At 44.1% G+C, this 21,055-nt stretch overlaps 1 protein-coding gene across 2 annotated transcripts; it reads left to right on the top strand.

The window, feature by feature from the left end:
- The first annotated feature begins 7,766 nt into the window (after positions 1-7,766).
- ISOC2 (isochorismatase domain containing 2) lies at positions 7,767-18,223 on the top strand. 2 transcript variants are annotated; one of them, XM_087713930.1, is made up of 6 exons: positions 7,767-7,907; positions 9,837-9,975; positions 11,512-11,724; positions 16,746-16,816; positions 16,917-17,034; positions 17,839-18,223. In XM_087713930.1, exons 2-6 carry the CDS (start codon positions 9,844-9,846, stop codon positions 17,917-17,919), a joined length of 615 nt encoding a protein of 204 aa, XP_087570056.1. In that variant the 5' UTR covers positions 7,767-7,907; positions 9,837-9,843; the 3' UTR covers positions 17,920-18,223. The 2 variants fall into 2 exon arrangements, with proteins under 2 accessions (XP_087570056.1, XP_087570055.1); XM_087713929.1 differs by lacking the exon at positions 7,767-7,907 and adding an exon at positions 7,977-9,120.
- Positions 18,224-21,055: the final 2,832 nt, after the last annotated feature.

Here is a 21,055-nt window from a genome sequence, read left to right as displayed (position 1 = left end):
CAGAAAAATGAAATATCCTAGGAAATATTGAAAAGGCAGAATATTTCTCTGGATGTGAAAAGAAAGAAACATGTTTTAAAAGACAGAATAGCTGCCTGTAGCTTCCTGCCCGTCCCCACTTTGTCAATGGGCCATTAAGAAGGCCAAGCTTGTCCCTTTACATAATAAAGACTTCTCCACTTCAGCTGGGGGATTAAAGCATGATAATATTGGCTCAACATTGAAGCATGTGATCACCTTTTCTGTTCAGGGCTCAAGCCATGTGGTCCTGTCCACCAATAAACCATCTTTCCAAGCAGCCTCCATGTCTCCAGTGTCTTTTTCCCCACTTGGAGCCGAACCCAGAAGGACATTTATTTCAACAGGACAATGCAGCCTCTGGCATATTTTTGTGGTTCTTATCTACTTATTACTAGCCAGTTACAGGTAGTTACAACAGCACTGAAAAAGGTGATTTATGATTGTTTTTCACACAACTGTTATGGCATCCCCATGATCAGGTGATCAAAAATCAGATGCTTGGCAACTGACTCATATTTATGATGATTGTAGTATCCCAGTGACCCCTTTTTGCAACTTTCTGACAAGCAAAGTCAATGGGGAAGCCAGATTAGCAATAGCAATAGCACTTAGATTTTTATACTGCTTTACAGTGCTTTACAGCCCTCTCTAAATGGTTAAGAGAGTGAGCATATTATCCTCAACAGTCCTCATTTTACTGACCTCAGAAGGATGGAAGGCTGAGTCAACCTTGAGCCCGTCAGAATCGAACTTCTGATAGTGAACAGTGAGTTAGCCTGTAATCCTGCATTCTAAACACTGCACCACCACAGCTTACATTCACTTAACTGTGTAACTAATTTAACAACTGCAGTGATTCACTTAACAAATGTGGCAAGAAAGGTCACAAAATGAGGCAAAAGTAAATTGTTTCACTTAGCAACATAAATTTTGGGATCAATTGTGGTCGTAAGTCGAGGATTATCTCTATTATCCACTATGGTAGTTCTTTCCTCTGATATTGGGATTTCTGTTTTTGGAATTTGGCAAACTATGCACAGACCAATCATTTACCAATGCAGAGCCTTGCAGGTAAAAGGGATTAAATTTGTATTTATTAATTAGATATAGAACCTGACTTTAATTCAAATGCTCAAGAAGATGATGTAGAAGATGAAGGCAATAAAACTTTCCCTCAAAGCTGTATCCAGAAGTTATATTAGTGGTCTTCCCATTCTGGAGAAGGAAAAAATAGGTTGGTATCACAGACACTGTGGTGAAACTATATTTGGCATCATTGCCCTGATTACTTAGAATACAGTATATTTTTGTAAAGATCTTACTATACTAATTCACATTCATAAGATTACCGTATTTTTGATTTTTTTTTTTCATTTTTGATTGGACGGCCAAGGACGCTTTCCCAGGACATAGGAGGAGAGAGAAACGGAGTATCTCTCCCCCCCCCCTTTTTCATATTGTTATACATCTAATTGCGCAATTTTTTAAATAGTATGATGAGTGTATGGGACTGGTTGTGATTGAATGAATGGCCCACTTTTATTATCATATTGCTGTAAATTTTTGTGTTTTTTTTAACTTCTACGTGGGGACTGGTCGGGGGAGTGCATGGGTATGTATGATTCGGAGGACCTGCCGGGAGACGCGGGGGCCATGGGGATGGTTGAGGGGACCAGAGACACGGGAGAGGGTCGGGGTATTACGGTCGTAACAGGGAGGGGCAGATACGGCGGGGACTTTAGGGCAGGCCATTACCGGGGAAGGAGGGTTCGCTACATTACAGAGATCCCTCCTTCCGGCCCTATGAGTCCCACTCCGAGACCAGATGGCGCAAGTGATCAGGACCCTGGACTCAGGCTGCTGTCGCTAAATGCCAGGTCTGTAGTACACAAAGCTCCTCTCGTCCGGGACTTAATTTTAGACGAGAGGGCAGACCTGGCATGTATTACTGAAACCTGGCTGGGCCCAGAGGGAGGAGTCCCCCTTGTAGAGCTGTGCCCAGAAGGATTTCAGGTGCTGCACCAGCCGAGAGCCCAGGGAAGGGGTGGGGGTGTGGCCGTTGTTATCCGGGAGTCGTTAGTTCCTCGTAGGGTCCCTGCTCCGGAGCTTGTCGGGTGTGAGTCTCTGCTGATAAAGTTGGACCTCAAGGGTCAAGTGGGTCTGCTGTTAACGTACCTGCCTCCCAACAGCGTTGCAGCAGCCCTCCCCTCGCTCCTCGAGTCGGTAGCCGAGCTGGCAATTGAGTTCCCTAGGTTGATGGTCCTGGGGGACTTTAATTTGCCGTCGCTCGGTGAAAACTCTGACGGGGCGCAGGAGTTCATGGCTTCCATGACGGCCATGGGCTTGACCCAAGTAATTCGGGGCCCGACCCATTCGGCGGGGCACACGCTCGACCTCGTATTCCTCTCGGAGCAGTGGATTTGTGATCTTGGTCTGAGGGGTAATGACATCATACCCCTGTCGTGGACAGACCACTGCCTACTGAGGCTCGACTTCCAGAGGCCAAACCCCCACTGTAGGGAGGAGGAACCGACCAGGTGGTTCCGCCCCAGGCGACTCATGGAACCATTAAGGTTCCAGACGGAACTTGGGGTCATTCCTGATTCTTTCGCCCACAATCCGGTAGAAACTTTGGCTGCTGCCTGGCATTCGGCAGCATCAGAGGCCCTCGACCGGATTGCGCCACTACGGCCCCTCCGAGGCGGCGGATCCCGGAGACCTCCTTGGTTCACCGAGGAACTCCGGGAGATGAAGCGCCGGAGGAGATGCCTAGAGCACCGATGGAGGTCCAATAAGTCCGAATCGAACCGAGCAATGGTAACCACCTGCACCAAGGAATACACCAGAGCGCTTAGGGCAGCGAAAAGATCCCATATAGCCACCTTGGTTGCGTCCGCTGAGTCCCGCCCAGCCGCCCTGTTTAAGATAACCCGCTCCCTATTAAATAAAAGGGAGGCGGGGGAACCCTTACAGGGCAGAGCTGAGGATTATGCCCAATTCTTAGCGGACAAAATTGCTCGGTTTCGGTCGGACTTGGACTCCACCCCTGCAGTTCCAGCCGAGGCACAAGAGGATCAGATGGAACACCCCTGGGTTGAGTTTCAGGATGTTACCCCCGGGGATGTGGACAAGGCCATGAGGGCTGTGAGTGCCTCCACCTGCGTACTGGACCCGTGTCCCTCATGGCTGGTTACCAGCAGCAGTGAGGTGACACGAGGCTGGATCCAGGCGGTCGTGACCGCCTCTCTTCGGGAGGGGAACTTCCCCGCCGCACTGAAAGCGGCGGTGGTGAGACCCCTCCTAAAGAAGCCATCTTTGGATCCAGCTGTCCTTAATAACTATCGTCCAGTCTCCAACCTTCCCTTTCTTGGGAAGGTTGTTGAGAAGGTGGTGGCCTTTCAGCTCCAGCGGTCCTTGGAGGAAGCAAACTATCTCGACCCCTTCCAGTCAGGCTTCAGACCCGGTTACAGCACTGAAACCGCTTTGGTCGCATTGACTGATGATCTATGGAGAGCCAGAGATGGAGGACATTCCTCCATCCTGGTTCTCCTTGACCTCTCAGCGGCTTTCGATACCATCGACCATGGTATCCTTCTGCGACGACTGCGGGAGGTGGGGGTGGGAGGCACCGTGTTGCGGTGGTTCTCTTCCTACCTCTCGGACAGGTCGCAGTCGGTGTTAGTGGGGGGGCAGAGATCGTCCCCTAGGCCCCTAACTTATGGGGTGCCTCAGGGCTCGGTCTTATCCCCCCTACTATTCAACATCTACATGAAACCGCTGGGAGAGATCATCCGCAGGCACGGGATTAGATACCATCAATATGCGGACGATACTCAACTGTATCTGTCCGCCCCGTGCCAACTCAATGAAGCGGCAGACGTGATGAGCCGGGGTCTGGAGGCGGTTATGGACTGGATGAGGGCTAACAAGCTTGTGCTCAACCCAGAAAAGACCGAGTGGCTGTTGTGTTTCCCTCCCAAGGATTCCACCAATATTCCATCTCTCAGGCTGGGGGGTCAAACTTTATACCCCTCAGAGAGGGTCCGCAACTTGGGAGTCCTCCTAGATCCACAGCTATCATTCGACCACCATTTGACGGCTGTGGCTAGGGGGGCATTCGCCCAGGTACGCCTGGTGCGCCAGTTGCGACCCTACCTGAATCGGGAGGCACTCACAACAGTCACTCGGGCCCTCGTGACCTCTAGGCTGGAATACTGCAATGTGCTCTACATGGGGCTGCCCTTGAAGAGCATCCGGCGTCTTCAGCTAGTGCAGAACACAGCCGCGCGAGCGATAGTGGGTGCACCGCGGTTCACCCACATTACACCTATCCTCCGCGAGCTGCGCTGGCTGCCTGTCGACTTCCGGGTGCGCTTCAAGGTGCTGTTAATCACCCATAAAGCCCTACATGGTAGTGGATCTGGATACTTGAGAGACCGCCTTCTGCCAATTACCTCCCTGCGACCAATAAGATCACACAGATTGGGCCTCCTCCGTATTCCATCGGCCAGCCAGTGTCGGCTGGCAACTACAAGGAGGAGGGCCTTCTCAGTAGTCGCCCCGACCCTTTGGAACGAACTCCCCGTGGAGATTCGTACCCTCACCACCGTCCAGGCCTTCCGCGCAGCCTTGAAGAACTGGCTAGCCCGTCAGGCCTGGGGATGAAGATAGTTGCCCCTCCCGAATGATGAATGCATGTTGGTTACTGTTTTTATTATATGTGTCTTTGTTACTGTCTGTATCTCCCCTTTCCCGATTTTGTGTGAGCCGCCCTGAGTCCCCTCAGGGAAAAGGGCGGCCTACAAATCTCAATAAAATCAAAATCAAATCAAATCAAGTATTTGCACAAAAAGTTGCATGATTTTTAGCACTTTGATTAGGATGATTGTTGTTATTATCCCTTGGAGCATGTTTCTCAACCTCAAGCTATGCTGGCTGGGGGATTCTGGGAGTTGAAGTCCACAAGACTTAAAGTCACCAAGGTTGAGAAACACTGCCTTGGAGCCTCCACACCATTTCTGAAAATATTCAGAGGACAAACGATACTTAAAAGACTAAAGTTTACAAAGCCAACATAAACATCTTAATCTGCCAGGCCGTGAGACCCATTCTGAAGAGGTGTATCAATCCACATTTTAATTTATTGTACGTAGGCTTTCCACTATTGTTTGTCTTGAGATGGCATATTATTAGGAAAAAAAAAAGCTCAGCTAAAATCAAATAAACACACAATCTGCACTGGAGGGTATAATCTTAGTTTAGATACAGCAGAATACTTTAGAACAATTAATGTATATATAGAAAAGTATAGTAAATAAATGAGTAATAAAAGTTATTCAATGCAGACCAGAGTAGTATTCTGCTGGTTCTCCCCGGTTCGGGCAAACCGGTAGTAGCAGTGGCAAGAGGCTCCACCCACCCACCCAGACATCATCACGGACGCTCTGCGCATGCACAGAAGGGCTGCACGCACACGCTCCCAGTTCCGAACCAGTAACAAAGATAATAGCACTTCATGCCTGATGCAGGTGTACCGAAAAGATCCCTCCAGCATTCTATTCTTATATTTAAAAAAAACTTTCATGCCTTTAGAAAGGTTCTTGAATAAACATACCGGTTATGGAATAAAAGGATCTGTTCTTTTATGGCATGGAACCAGCAAATGGTAAAACTAAACAGATAATTTTCTCAATGGAAGGCCTGATGCTTTTTTTATTGAGATAAAAATTATATTGACAAGGGTAAGCAGTGAGCTGGCCAAATTTGTGAATGATACTAAATTATTCAGGTTGGTAAAAAATAAAATTGATTGTGAAGAACTCCAGAGAGATCTCTTAAACTGGAGCAACGAACAAAGGGCAAAGTAGTTAAGTAATGGTAATGTGAAGCATTTTTGGAGCAATCTGTTCTATCAGCACATCACAATGATGGGAACGACCTGCAACCAGTGAGGAAAGTTGCTGGAATCATAACAAATAACTTAACAAAAATGTTAACTCAGGGTCTAGCAGCTGTGGAATAAATGCACATTCCATGCCTGAAATGACTAGGAAAGGGATGGCAAAAATCAGAACGCCCTTATTACAAATCAAATCTGTATCTCTGAATCTTAGCATCCAAAAACAGATCTACAGGAAGGTAGGAAGTGGGGTGGTGGTGGAAGAGAGTAGAACTCTCTTCTCTAGGACCTGGCTACCTGAGAGATTGCCTCCAGCCATTTACCTCCCAAAGACCGATAAGATCACACAGATTGGGCCTCCTCCGGGTGCTATCGGCTGGTCAATGTCGGCTGGCGACCCCCCCGGGGGAGGGCCTTCTCCGTTGCTGCCCCGGCCCTATGGAATGATCTTCCCGTTGAGATCCGGACCCTCACTACTCTTCCAGCCTTCCGTAAAGCTACTAAGACCTGGCTGTTCCGGCAGGCCTGGGGCTGTTGATTAGCATCCAGCCCCATTTTAAGTGGTATGTATGTTGTGAATTTTTAAACAATTGTACTTCTATTTTTAATTTTTATATTCCCTTGTTTATCTGTAAGCCGCCCAGAGTCCCTTGGGAGTGGGCGGCATACCAATGTCAATAAACTTCCAAGCTTCCAGAAGATTTGAACATCTGGAAAGAGGACAACGAGCAGCAAGGTGGGTGGACTCACAGTAGTAGTAGATACATCACTGGAAGACAAGATTTGGGGATGGATCATCTTGAAGAAAAACTAACTACACAATTTCTAAGAGTCAGTACTGACTGATGGCACATAATCATCATCAGAACAAATGGGTCTCACTCCTTAGCTTAGAAGGAGGCAACTGAAGGACACAAAATATACAAAATCATGTCTGGTGTGGATAAAGTGGCCAGAGGAAATTCTTAACCCACTGAAACAGGGAGATTTAGAAATGAACTACTTCACACAACACATACTCAAGATATATGTCAACTGGGATGGCTCATAAAAGGGAATTGTGTGGCTTCAAATGCTACCAGTAGAAGAGCTTGAGAGAGACTTTTGTATGAGACACTGGTAGCCCTTTGTAAGAAACGAAGTGCTGGACTCAAATGCCCCTTACTCTGAGACAGAAAGGCTCTGCTAATATTATTAAGAACTCTTGCCACTTCCAGCCACTATGATTTTTGTCATTTAGACTTGACTCATGTGTTATAAATATTTAGTTCTCTCTTCATTTTATTGAGTGAGTTCTCTTACAAAGTCTTGGACAAATAAGTAATAACTAGTAATCAGCTTCATTGGAGAGTAATGATATTTAGATATTTTGAACTAAATATATTTATTTGTATCCCAGATTTAGTAAATTGAGGGCTGCCTGTGTACACTCACTGGGAATGGGATTTCCACTCAGAAGCTGAGATCAATGTAGCTTAGTCCCAGACAAATGGTACTAGATGAGTGTGCCACTTCAACATTAAACCACAAATGAAGTTTTAACTTTCTGGAATCTAGGGCACCATCAACAGTTCTCCTCTTCTTAAAGACAGCAGTTCAAGAACATTTAAATTAACTACTGTATAGCCAGCTTTGTATAACTCTATACCTAGCTATCCATCTATCACACATGCGCCTTGCACTGCATGTTTCTTCACGTGCGCCGCCCTCCGGCCAACCAGCTCAGTTCAAAAACTACATTTTTCCTTGACTTCCTGATTAGAGGGGTTTTTTTTTTGTTGTTTTTTTGTTTAGAACGTGGCGTTTCAATACGGCTGCGCGTGGAGCCTGAAGGAGCGACGACATTGGCTGAAGGCAAAGGACATCAAGAGCCAGATCACTGGCGGCCAGTGGCTGTTCTGAAGGCGTGGCTGGAGGGAGGCGTGTGAGAGCGATTCCGCTTCTGATTGGCTAGCAGTTCGCAGTGGCCCCAGAGAGCATTAGAAAGGTGAGTGTTCCGCGGAGAGGTGGGTGAAGCCTTTATGAGGGCCTGGGCAAAGCAAAGCACTTACGTGGCGCCTTACCGACCTCACACTGGAAGGCTCAGGCCCTATGCGGCAGGCGCTTTGCATTGGTAGCTGTGGATGGCGGGGTGAAGCCTGAACTGACTGCGGACTGCGGAGAGAACTGCCAGCTTCCGTGTTTTTCTTTCTCCCAGTGACAGCCTAAATTAAGCACATGGGGTGGGGGGAGGAATCCTATTTAAATATGGTAGTTAAAGAAATGCAGGTCGAGCTTTCAGTTCCCAGAAGAAATAAGCAAGTTTGAGCATCAGTTTGGATTTTTAATGATTTTTTAAATTTTATTTTATTACTTTGTCAAACACGTACAAGATAGCAGGTCTACGTATGAGCATGGACATGAACAAAGGAAATGAATGCAAATAGATGGGGACAGTAGGACCGGTTTGTTAGGTATGCTGGTGCGCTTATGCACGCCCCCTTTACAGGCCTCTTAGGAATGGGGTGAGGTCCACGGTGGACCACTTAAGGTTAAAGCTTTGAGGGTGCCATCTGGTTGGGGTGTTGGGTAGCAGCAATATAGGAAGATGCTGGAAACAGATTATTACTTTAGTGACAACAGCAAAGGCCGCAATTTATACCACACAGGAAAAGGCAGAGGTTCCTATATTATTACCAAGGCAACTGCACGTATAGAAAACAGTAAATGATTGGCAATATAATGGCAGGTGATGGCCCTTTCAGGTCGGATAGCATTCAATGTGTTCCTGAGGACAAGTTCTTCGTTAAAGCATTCTTAAGAATGGTGGTAGGATTGCATGTGGGATGACACATAAAATAAAATAAAAAACAGTTTGTATTTGTTCAGTCTGACTCTCTTTATGTATCAATAGTATTAATACGAAAGTCTGTTAACATTCACTAGCAAAAATATGGAAAACTCCAGAAAATCTCAATGGAGCAATTATGGGACTTGAAGCCCAAATTATGAGATAGTTACATGAGAATCAGTGTGATGGAGCAGTTCAGGTGCTGAACTAGGAGTGAGGAAAACCTAATCTTCCCTTAAGCACAGAAGCTGACCAGTGACTATGAGCCAGTTATTCTCTCACTCAGCCCTAGACTGGGAAATTAAAAATAAAATAAAAATTACCAACCCACATTGGACCAGTGTGGCAGCCTACGGTCTATAATTATCAGGTAAGGAGCTCTTAATCCTATACTAGCTTGAGTGAGCTAATAATAATTGTGAAGCTTCCACAAATTACTTTGGAGTTGAGCAGTCTAAAAATATTTTTTATTAGATATATTTGCCACCCATCTCTTTTTAAAGCAACTCTGGGAGGCACACAGCATTAAAAGCATTAAAACCTTAAAGATAACTATTTCTAAAACGATAGAAATGGAATCACAATCAGGCTGGCAGCTGATCTCAACTCAGGAACTAAGATGTTCCCGAAGGCAAGAGCCACAGTAAAGAAGGCCCTTCTCTTAGACGCTGCCAGCCAAAATTCATTGACTGATGGGTACCACAGCAGGCCTCCTGTCAGCGCGGATGGGGTGGGCCAGTCCCATTGGAATGAGATGGTTCCTTAAGATCCATGCCATGCAGAGCTTTAAAGGCAATAACCCAACACTTTGAATTGCTTGTAAATATATGGTGAATGAATACACATTTGAAATTTATGAATAAATATTTAAAATATTTAATATTTAAAAAACAGTTCAATTGATTTTGTACAACTACATTTGGATCTTACCTAATGTATTTTACATAAATATTCTTTTACATATGCATAGAGTTTTTGTTGAGGTTACCAAAATAAATTGTACGTCTTTAAAACAAGCCAATATATATTTAATAAAATAGCAAAAAGAAAGTTTCAGGATCTTCTAATATCTCAATCTGGTCTCAGCTTGGAAATGTCCCTGGCACGGCTTGGAAAAGTGGTTCCCAAATCAAGCATCTTGTTCCTGTGTGACATGCAAGAGAAATTTCGCCCCAACATCAGCTACTTTCCTCAGATTGTATCTGTGGCAGCTCGGATGCTGAAGGTAAACACTGGAGGGTAAGGACAAAGGAATTTGGCATGCTCTTAAGAGACAGGACACACAGAGAGAGATGAAGGGATAGAGAAAGAAATTATTTATTTCACTAAATGGTTTCGATTAGATATCCAATCCGCACGACAAAACCGCGAAGCCCTTATCCGCGGAGATATAAGCGCGTCGCTAAAGTCGCAACGTCATCACCGCCCGTCATCACCGCTGCGACAACAGCGCGGCAACAGAAGGGCGCTTTAAAACGGCGCTGCGGCAAAAAGCCGATTTCAATTAAGGTAAGCGTTAGGGTTAGGTTTAGGGGTTTGTTTTAGGGTTAGGGTTAGGTTTAGGGTACTGAGTGCTTGGGAATGCGCGGATCTGCCCTCCGCGATTATGTCATCACAGTAGGGTCGCGTTTTTCCTTAGCGCTTCGAACGGCGCGAATTAGTCTTCGCGCTTATGTCTCTGCGGATAAGGGCTTCGCGGATTTGTGGTGGAACCATCCAATCGAAGTACCCAAAGTACAGAAGTTCAGGATTCTAAATATGAATTCCAGAATTTATTCAGATGTTACAAGGAGGCCATGCTTTAGCTGTTAGGGATGTTACCCAGCAAGTTCCTCCAAGACTGAGTCTAGTCCATAATTTTGAAGTAGATATTGTCCAAAATTTACTGACTTGGGAGCAAATGTTTAGCATTTGCTGTCTAATGTTGGCAAAACCAGGCATTACAACATGTTGTTTTGCCAAATTTGGCAAAAGTGATCAGTTGCCTAAGCAATTGGTTCTTTGGCTTCCAGAAGACAATGGAACTTCTAGTAAATATAGGGATTTTAAGCTATATTATTAACTCCAGCAAACATGTGGAAAAGCATAACATAAAAAGCATATATCCAAGCAAAATATTACCAAAATTTATTTCAAGTTGTCAGGAGTTCCTTAATAATGACAGCAGAAATGTCCCAAGAGTGGCCAATTTCCATGGTACTTAGTGCTAGGTTCCATGCTGAAGTTCCAAACAAACAACAACCACCCACCCACCCCAGGTTTTTATCAAAGTGTGGCACCATGACTTCATGGCCCTGCTATGATCAGAAGATTGCAAGGCCTGACCTTGACTGGTGGTACATGATTCTGGGATGGCAATCAAAAGCCTGAGACTTTCACTGTGAGTAGTAGAGTTATAAGATCCAGGGAACAGGAATAAAAAAACAGGCTAGCTCAAGAAAGAGCTCTAAACCTCTAGGCTTTTTCTTAAGATGAAAGAGAATTCAAAATATGTCACTAAATTCCTCAAAATAACAATGGTCTTCCTGATGGCCACTACCCAAGTACTTACTACTTGGGATGCTCCCTCGATCAGAGGGTCTTCATGAAAGACAGGCCTTTAAGAAAAGGTTAAGGTGTCTTGTGCACTTCTTTAGATGGACACAAGGGGTCAGCATAAAACCAGCATCTGAAAAGCTTACCTCTCCCATCTAAACAATCTGGGAGTCCAGCTTGTTTTCACCACACCCATCCCCAAGGCTCTGTTCTGTCTCCCCCACAGGTTGCTAAAGCTCTTGAAATCTGCACTGTGGTCACTGAGCAATACCCCAAAGGTTTGGGTCCAACAGTACCGGAGCTGGGAGCTGAAGAACTTCCCAAATACACCAAAACATGCTTCAGCATGCTTATCCCAGAGGTGGAAAAGGAGATGGCATCTGTTCCCAACTTGAAATCTGTAATTCTCTGTGGGATCGAGACACAGGCTTGCATCATGGTATGAGATCAGGAACCTGGATTTTGGGGAGAGGGCAAAAGAGCTGATGCCAGGATAGACAGGCTGGCGATGCAGCAATGTACTAGTAGAAGAGAATATTGGTAGCTCACGGTTGAACTGTGGGGTTCTTGATGCTTTCTGAGCTTGGTTTCATCAATGTTCAGCAGAAAGCTAATAAACTCAATGTCAGGATTCCAAATAGCATCCAAAAGTAAATCAGAGTCTGAGGCAAAGTATTGCTCAAAGTTCCAGTTTATTAAGAGAGCAATGTTGGCACATCTGGGAAAACCCGGATCTGAAAGCTTCACGGTTTTCCCCACCCAGTTGAAAGTTCAAGAACTTGCCCTCACACCCACAAGTCCATCACATGGTCGAATCTTCCACTGCCATGCTGGCAGCTCCACCCATCCAGATCCAGGTGCAGAGGTGTAAAGACAAAGCATGACCTTGGCTTTCTAGAAAGAATTTTGTTATGGCTACATCCCAGCTCACCCCATACAATTCCCCCTCCCATTTTCCCACGATAGAAAATTCTTAGTAGAATAATGGAAAGTGTGGCAGATGGCTAAAATATCTGCATATCTTAAAGACCACTCAAATGAGAGATATAAACGAGACTGGAAAAATGGATTGATTATATACAAAATAAATACGGGACTAAGAAATTCCAGTTAGCCTATGCTTAAGATCAGGAATGATTTAAATTGTTTAAAGTTAGTTTAGCAAGGAGGAGCTAAGTTCTATGTAAAGATGTTATTAATTTCTTATTCTTTTTTTTCCTCTTCAATATATCTTAGACTGTGTTTGTTAAAAATCTATACCGTGTACGGGTTCTGGGAAGTCAGGGGGGTAGGTTGAGGGGGGTTGGGGGGGAAGGTGGGGGGGTAGGTTGAGGGGGGTTGGGGGGGAGGGATATATATCAGGTTAGATGAGACATGTTAGATTTCAATGTAATTTGTCTCCACATGTATACTGTTTCTTTTTTTCCCTTTACTTTATATTCTCATTACTATTATTATTACTACTTTTTCTTTAAAATTAGGATAGGTTAAGTATATTGACATGTAGCGGAAATACACCAAGGGGAGGAGGAATGGGAAAGAAGAAAGATGGGAAGAGAAGGATAGGAGAGAGGGTAAGGGGGGAAGATGACAAGGATAAGGAGGAGTGGATTGTAGAGAGAGGAGCAGTAGAAAGAGAGGGGAAGTAGAGTAGAAAAGGATGATGGAGGGAAGATAGAAAGTTGGATAGTGGTAGAAGAAAGAGGTGTATGGAGAGCAGAAGAGCTATAATGGGTTTCTATTTTGGGGGGGGCATTGTTGACAAGAGGAACTGATGTAATTATTATTTAATACTATATTATATGGGCTATGCATAGTATGCATGTGAGTGTGTGTTATGAAAATGAAAATGGAAATAAAAATATAGTAAAAACAAGAAAAATAAAATAAAAAAGGAAAGTATGGCAGGCCAAAGATCCAAAAGAAAAGATGGCTGCAGGTCTGACAGGCAGCCTCCCCTCAGAAGAAAAGCGTATACTGTAAAGAGAATAACTTAGGGTGTTAACATAAGCATAACTAACCACCTCTTCCCCTCCCCTTTGGCTTATCGGGAAATTTATCGTGGACATTTGTTCCCTTCTATTGGTGCTGCTGGGGGGTCCACGACAACTCACTGTGGCTGAGTCGCCTCAGCCAACTTGTCACAGTCAACTTGCTGCAGCCAATTTGCCATGACCACCTTGCCAAAGGACAACTTGCTGCAGGACAAGAGTTGCACTGATGTCGAAGAAATAAGGAATAGGTTAATTAAAGAAAGGATGCCAAAGGTGGGACAAAATGAAATGTAAATGATGAAAATTTTTAAAAAAATTAAATTATTTTAAATAATTAACCTGAATTGTTGAATTGTCCCACAGTGAGTTGGTTCCATGGTGAGTTGAACACAACAAATTGTCCTGTGATAAGTTGGCCATGGTGAGTTGATCATGGTGAGTTGGCTATGGTAAGTTGGTTGCGGAGAATTGTCCCATTCTGCCTACAGCAGTGTTTCTCAACCTTGGCAACTTGAAGATGTCCGGACTTCAACTCCCAGAATTCCCCAGCCAGCGAATGCTGGCTGGGGAATTCTGGAAGTTGAAGTCCAGACATCTTCAAGTTCGCAAGGTTGAGAAACACTGGCCTACAGCGAACCCAAATGCATACATATATGGTGGTGCTTAAGGTCTTGGAGTAAACATGGGAGATTCCAAGTTTAAACCACCTTTAGCTCTCAAGCGTTTGAACTGGTCTCGCTAAGTGATTATTCTTTACAAGATTATGGGAATCTGCAGGAACTTGCTTCTTTTGTCAAAAATAACAGGTGAACCATCATGCTGTAAACTCTGCCCCAAGGCAGAGCTTAGAGTGCAACATGGTTTTAATTGTGCCCCACCTCCTGTGGACCCAGCTGCAAAGGGCTATTGTACAGATAAAAGGGAGAGAGTTTCCTATCTCAATCACCTTGTATTCCTGGAGGAAAACGTGGGTTAGAGGCTTAACAGACAAATAAATGGAAGGTCTATATAGAGATCAGGAATATCAGCCTTGTTCAAATAAGCCAGTAGCTTTTTTTAATAGAACATGCTAAACCATAGTTTACTGAATTAATTATCGCTGCTGGATTCACTAGCGGAATAAACTGTAAATCATGCTTATAAGCTATCCTATCTGGGTTCATACAATGTACAGGTAGTCCTCAACTTACAATCATTCATTTAGTGACCATTCAAAATTACAACAGTGCTGAAAAAAGTGACTTGCAACTGGTCTTTACACTTTTAACCATTGTGGTGTCTCTGGGTGCTTGGAAACAGCATGTACTTATGACAGTTCTAGTGTCCCAGGGTCATGGGAATATTTATTTATTTATTTATTTATTTATTTATTTATTTATTTATTTATTTATTTATCTATTTATCTATTTATCTATTTATCTATTTATCTATTTATCTATTTATCTATCTATCTATCTATCTTGTATGCCGCCCACTCCCGAAGGACTCCGGGCGGCTCACAATAGATAAGGGAAGGGGGAAGACTAGACAAAGACAACACTTTAAAAACAAGACCGCAACATTCACAATTTCCGCGGGGCTGGATGTTTCACAGCCCCCCCGGCCTGCTGGAGCAGCTAGGACTTGGTGGCTTTGCGGAAAGCCGGGAGGGTCGTAAGGGTCCGGATCTCGACAGGGAGATCATTCCAGAGGGTTGGAGCTGCAACAGAGAAGGCTCTCCCCTGGCGGGGTCGCCAGCCGACATTGGCTGGCGGATGGAATCCGGAGGAGACCTAACCTGTGAGATCTGATTGGTCTATGGGAGGTAATCGGCAAGAGGCGGTCTCAGGTTTTTGAACCATTTTTTTGAACTGCTCAGCCAGCTTCTGACTAACAAAGTCAATGAGGGAAGCCAGATTCACTTAATAACTGCAGTGATTTGCTTAACGACCATGGCAAAATGTTGTGAAATTGAACATAACTCATTTAAGGACTTCTTCAGTGATGAAAGTGCCAGTCCAAATTACAGTCATAGTGTTGTGTAGACAAAACAACAGAACTAGGACTACCTAGTGTAGACAAAGCAACAGAAGAGATTCTACATAGCTCAGGGATGTGCTGTTAGTTTCTTGGTATTCTTTGAGCCTGGTCGTTTCTTTCCATAGGTTTCGTTGATTTAAAAATAAGCCATATTTTGATCTAATGTGTTGAACATACTCAGCCACGTCATATGACTTCTTTGGTTTTGACTCTGCATGTTGTGTGAATCTACCCACCTATAATTTATTCAGCACACTATGGATAAGTAAGCTGTGCTTTCCCGTGTTGTTTGCAACCGGCATTTACGTGCCAGAGTAAAATTGGGAAGACATCCATTTCTTCCTACCTCTGAATCTTTAATCGATGTAGCTGGTCTGGTAAATACAGGTAGTCCTTGACAGGAAACAGCTCATTTAGTGACCGTTCAAAGTTACAACGGCCCTGAAAAAAGTTACTTACGACCCTTTTTCATAGTTATAAACGTCATGGCCATGGCCCATGGCCACGTGATCAAAATTCAGATGCTTGGCACCTGGTTCATGTTTATGACCATTGCTGTGTCCCGGGGTCATGTGATCATCTTTTTGCAACCTTCTGACAAGCAAAGTCAATGGGGAAGTCAGATTCACTTAACAACCGCATTGCTAACTTATCAACTGCAGTGATTCAGTTAACAACTGTTGCAAAAAAGGTGGTAAATGGGGCAAAACTCAATTAATATCTCACTTAACATAAATTTTGGGCTCAATTGTGTAATATCAAATCCTGAGGAGCCTGGGAGGGGGGTAAAACAAAGCAACTTCAACTTTTTTTTTCTCAAGCTAAGGCAGCCAAATAATGTACAGGTAGTCCTCGACTTACAACTATTAGTTTAGCAACCATTCGCAGTTACAACAAGTACTGAGAAAAGTGATTTATAGATGGTCCTTGACCCTTCCCAGCCAGCTTCTGATAAGCGAAGTCAGTGGGGGAAACCAGATTTGCTTAACGATCATGTGATTCACTTAACAACTGCAAAAAGTAAAATTGAGTAAAACTCAGTGAACAACTGTCTCGCTTAGCCATGGAAATTCTGGTGTGAATTGTAGTTGTAAGTCGAGGACTACCTGTAGAGCTTAGAAATAGGCACGAAGCTAATATGTGCCTATGAATTAAAGGAGAAGCAGCTTCTTTACATGCAGCCAGCCAGCTTACTACTGGTGGGTGTATTCATGGTGGGAATGAAGACCCAACAAGTCATCTCCACAACACATAGTTAGTACCAAATACCCCAGCATTTCTTAGCCAGGAGGGCCTGCTGACTGGGCAATTGTGGGAGATGGTTGAAGAACTGAAAGAGTTGCAAAACCCTGGGAGTGGCAAGAGTTCTGAAGAGTGCCACCACAGGAATTACTGCACTCTCGTAGAAACTGATGGGAGTTTCTTTCGATATTTTTTTTGGATCCAGAGTACTGCCTTGGATGCCATGGAGCGAGGGCTGGACGTTCACGTCGTGGTGGATGCTTGTTCTTCTCGCAGGTGATCAGTGGGATGTATGGGGAGAAGAGTCCCAACATCACCCCTCCCATTTTCCTCATGTCTTCCATTGGGTTCTTCTCTTTCTGTCTCCCGTTCTTAGCCAGGTGGACAGGATCATAGCTCTGTCCAGACTGCGTCAGAGCGGGGCCTTCCTAACCACCAGCGAGGGACTTATCCTGCAGCTTGTCCAGGATGCGGCCCACCCGCGTTTCCGAGAGGTAAATCTCTAAATTTCTTTGCATGCATCCAAGCTGCTGGCTTCATTCACCTGCTTCAGTTGACTCTCTATAAATGGTGAAGCAGCCATCTATGGTGGTATCTCAGCCACATTTACAGAAGTAAGCAGGCTAGGCCTGTTTCTTTCTCTCTCTCTCTCTCTCTCTTTTTTTTTTTTTGATGGGTTAATAAAACTACGAAACCCATAGTTGCTTGGTCAAGATCAGCAATATCATGAGTAGGTGATGGGAGGAGAATATATCCTTCTTGTACGTTATTCTGTTGTGTCTTATCTCCTCATGTGCTCACTTGCATAGAGGAGGAGAATGCTGCAACTAGTTAGCAGAATTCCTAGAGAAGCCTAGTGTGGGGCCACTCTAGGCTCTTGTCTCTATCTAACTGTAAGGCAATCTGGTTGACCAAATGAGGCCAGCTGATCAAAGCAATGTGAACAAACCAGTTTTGTGTCTCCACCCAAGGGAATGTGGTCTGGCAGAGTTAAACCAACCTTTGCCTGGGAGCACATTTTTGGAGAAAATAAGAACTACACTCATGTTTCAATAGACTATTAAGCCACTTTCCAGAAACTGGATAGCACTAGGACTGAAACCGTCAGACTTATTTTAAATGTAAAAGTATATTCCTTCAGTCACAATTAACATTACAGTTTGGTGAGAACTTCTGGGAGGGTTCTGGTGAAATCCATGTTCGGGGATCTTGTGAATTGCTGCTGGCTTGAAAGAAAGCAAGTCAGATAACTTCCGGATGATTCTCCAGCTGTTCTCCCTCCCCCTTTTCTTTTTCAGATTCAGAAATTGATTATGGATCCTGCCCCTGACAGTGGTCTTCTGCCCCTCATAAAAGTGCCAAATCCCCTTTTCAGTTAGCCCAGCTGCTTCAAGATTGATCTTCTTCTAAAGCACCTTCAGCCATTTCCTCTGATGTCCTTGTCCTTCTCAATGGGAATGATTCTTCAAGTTGACTTTAAAGAGGAAAATGATGAACTATAAATCTAACTGAGAAGCTGCATCAAAACTGTGATCTTTCTATAGTTATGCAATGAAAGGGTTGAAAGAAGGCTAGTAATATTTTGACCTGGTCTTTTTTAATTAAGAAACATCAATTCTGCCTCCTTAGTTCATGATGTGAATCTTGACAATGTGTACAAATATATATTTAATTTGCACATTTTATTGTTCTCTTGTGAGAGTGTATTAATAATATCTGGAATTGTTTTATGTCTATGGAGATTCTCAGTCATCCAGATCATGCTTGTCCCAAAGGTGCTTTTTCAAAAGGCAACTGGGGTTTGTTTTGAAGAGCATTCGGCGACTCCAGCTAGTCCAGAATGCGGCCGCGCGAGCGATTGTGGGTGCACCTCGGTTCACCCACGTAACACCTATCCTCCGCGAGCTGCACTGGCTACCTGTTGATCTCCGGGTGCGCTTCAAGGTGCTACTTATCACCTATAAAGCCCTTCATGGTAGTGGGCCTGGGTACTTGAGAGACCGCCTACTGCCAATTACCTCCACTAGACCGATCCGATCGCATCGATTAGGCCTCCTCCGAATTCCATCTTCTAGCCAGTACAAACTGGCAACTACCCGGAGGAGAGCCTTCTCGGTGGCTGCTCCGTCCCTTTGGAACGAACTCCCCGTGGAGATTCGGACCCTCACCACCCTCCAGTCCTTCTGCGCCGCTGTAAAGATCTGGCTGTCCCGGCTGGCCTGGGGTTAAGATTGTAGCCCCACTCGAATTGTGCGATTGTTGTGTTTTCTTTTTAACATGCTGTATTGTCTATTGTTTGTCTTTTTCCCCCTCCCTTTTTGAATTGTGAGCCGCCCTGAGTCCCCTTAGGGAAAAGGGTGACATACAAATAAAGGCAAAAGTAAAAAGTAAAAAGTAAAAGTTTTTCCTTGAAGACTTTTCACTTCTCATCCCAGAAGCTTCTTCAGTTCTGAGTGCTGAACAATCTTCCTGGATGAAGAGTGAAACGTCTTCAAGGAAAAACAGCCCAGTTGTCTTTTGAAAAAGCACTTTTGCATTTTACACTTTGGTGCAGATTTAGGAAACAAGCAGGAAAGTAAGCAGGTGCTGGATGCATGATGGATATATGATGCTTTTTTGAATAAACTACAGTTTTGAAGTGGTTTTAGTTAACTGCATTTAACGTAGTTCATACAACATGTAATCTAAGCATCATGATTCAAGTCTGATGTATGAATCCAGTTTATTTCTATGGACAGAAAGACAAGTACAGCTCATCTGGTGACCATTCGAAGTTTACAATGGCACCGAAAAAAGTAACACATGACCATTTTTAACTTATGACCAATGCAACATCCCTGTGGTTATGTGATCAAAATTCAGATGCTTGGCAGTTGCAATGCCCCTGGGTCTTGTGATCACCTTTTGCAAACTTCTGACAAGCAAAGTCAATAGGGATTGCAGATTCACTTAATAACAGTTTCACTAACAACTGCAATGACTCATTTAACAACTGTGGCAAGAAAGGTCATAAAATGGGGCAAAATTAACTAAGCAAATGCCTCAGTGGCATACATTTTGGGCTCAATTGTGGTCATAAGTCAAGGACTACCGGTAGCTGTGCACAGGAAAACAGAATTTGTACAGGTAATCATACAATCCGAAAAAATCCTCCCTTCCATAACTTTACTCACAATCATGAAAGCTAAAAATGTGGGTTTATTTAAAAACACATCCTCACAATTTCATGTTAGCCCTGTGTTTCATGCTCTGTTCAACACAGGGAAATGTGTATTTTGAGCGTGACCCGTCAAAACCGCGGTCCACTAAAGCGCGCCCGATCAAAGCGTGTACGTGATGTCATCAGCAGCGCGACAAATAAAATTAAAAATAAATAAAATTAAAATTAAAATTAAATTAAAGCAAGCCGATTCACATAAAGGTAAGGGTTAGGGTTAGAGTTAGGTTAAGGGTTAGGTTTAAGAGTTAGGGTTAGGTTAAGGGTTAGGTTAAGGTTAGGTTTGGGGGGGTTAGGGTAAGGTTTTCGCTTTAATTTTAAATTTACTGCTCACAGCGTGCCGTTTTCGTCGCACTGTGATGACGTCACGTACGCGCTTTCGTCGAGCGGGCTTTAGTCTACCGCGGATTTGTGGTGGAACCTATTTTGAGACCCTAACAATTACCAAATGTTCAATAAGCCCCAGCTGTATTTTTTTTTAAAAAAAGCTTACTAACTTCAGGTACAGAAATTAATAAGTTACGAAGTTTCCCTTCATTTCCTGACAAATTTCAACTGTTGATTTCTGGAAACCAAAAGCATAACATTAATGGCTGCTTTCAATTGTGGAATAAAATGGTGATTGTTTCACTCTCCAGGCTCACATTTTGACTCGAGTCTGAAACAACATTTATCAACCTTAGCAACTTTTAAGATGTGTGGGCTGTTCAATTCTCAGAAGCCAGCAGGCTGGGGAATTCTGGGAATTGAAGTCCAGGTATCATAAAGTTGCTAAGGTTGAGGAACCCTGTTCTTAAGTCACATTTGATTTACATAAAATCTGTCCAAGCCAAGCATCACCATGGGATGTCAATGGTGGTTCTCAGTCATCCAGGTCATGGTTGTTCCAAAGATGCTTTTTCAAAAGGTAACTGGATTTAGACCAGGAGTCCCCAAACTTGGCAACTTTAAGACTTGTGGACTTCAACTCCCAGAATTCTCCAGCCAGCTCTGTTGGCTGGAGAATTCTGGGAGTTGAAGTCCACAAGTCTTAAAGTTGCCAAGTTTGAAGATCTCTGACTTAGACGTTTCGCTTCTCATCCAGAAAGCTTCTTCAGCTCTGACAGGATAGTGGGGAACAGAAAGATTTATACTTGCAGACAAGAATCTGCAAGGAATACAAATCCTTCCATTCCCCACCATCCTGCCAGAGCTGAAGAAGCTTCTTGGATGAGAAGCGAAACGTCTTCAAAGAAAAACTAGAAAGTCCAGTTGCCTCTTGAAAAAGCACCTTTGGGTCATCGCCATGGGAAAAGCAC

The sequence above is a fragment of the Thamnophis sirtalis genome, unplaced genomic scaffold (genome assembly GCF_051295495.1).
Source record: "Thamnophis sirtalis isolate CommonGarterSnake01/CBP01778 unplaced genomic scaffold, rThaSir2_p1.2 scaffold_4, whole genome shotgun sequence".
In the NCBI taxonomy this organism is placed as follows: Eukaryota; Metazoa; Chordata; class Lepidosauria; order Squamata; family Natricidae; genus Thamnophis; species Thamnophis sirtalis.
Note: the sequence above shows the minus strand (reverse complement) of the source record. Positions and strands in the feature narration are given on the sequence as shown.

What these genes read in the sequence shown, in the direction of transcription:
- ISOC2 (XM_087713930.1), top strand. Translation starts at nt 9,844, where the DNA reads ATGTCCCTGGCACGGCTTGGAAAAGTGGTTCCCAAATCAAGCATCTTG. An exon ending in TGGCAGCTCGGATGCTGAAG is followed by an intron (nt 9,976 to 11,511) that starts GTAAACACTGGA and finishes TCTCCCCCACAG; the next exon opens with GTTGCTAAAGCTCTTGAAAT. An exon ending in GATGCTTGTTCTTCTCGCAG is followed by an intron (nt 16,817 to 16,916) that starts GTGATCAGTGGG and finishes TCCCGTTCTTAG; the next exon opens with CCAGGTGGACAGGATCATAG.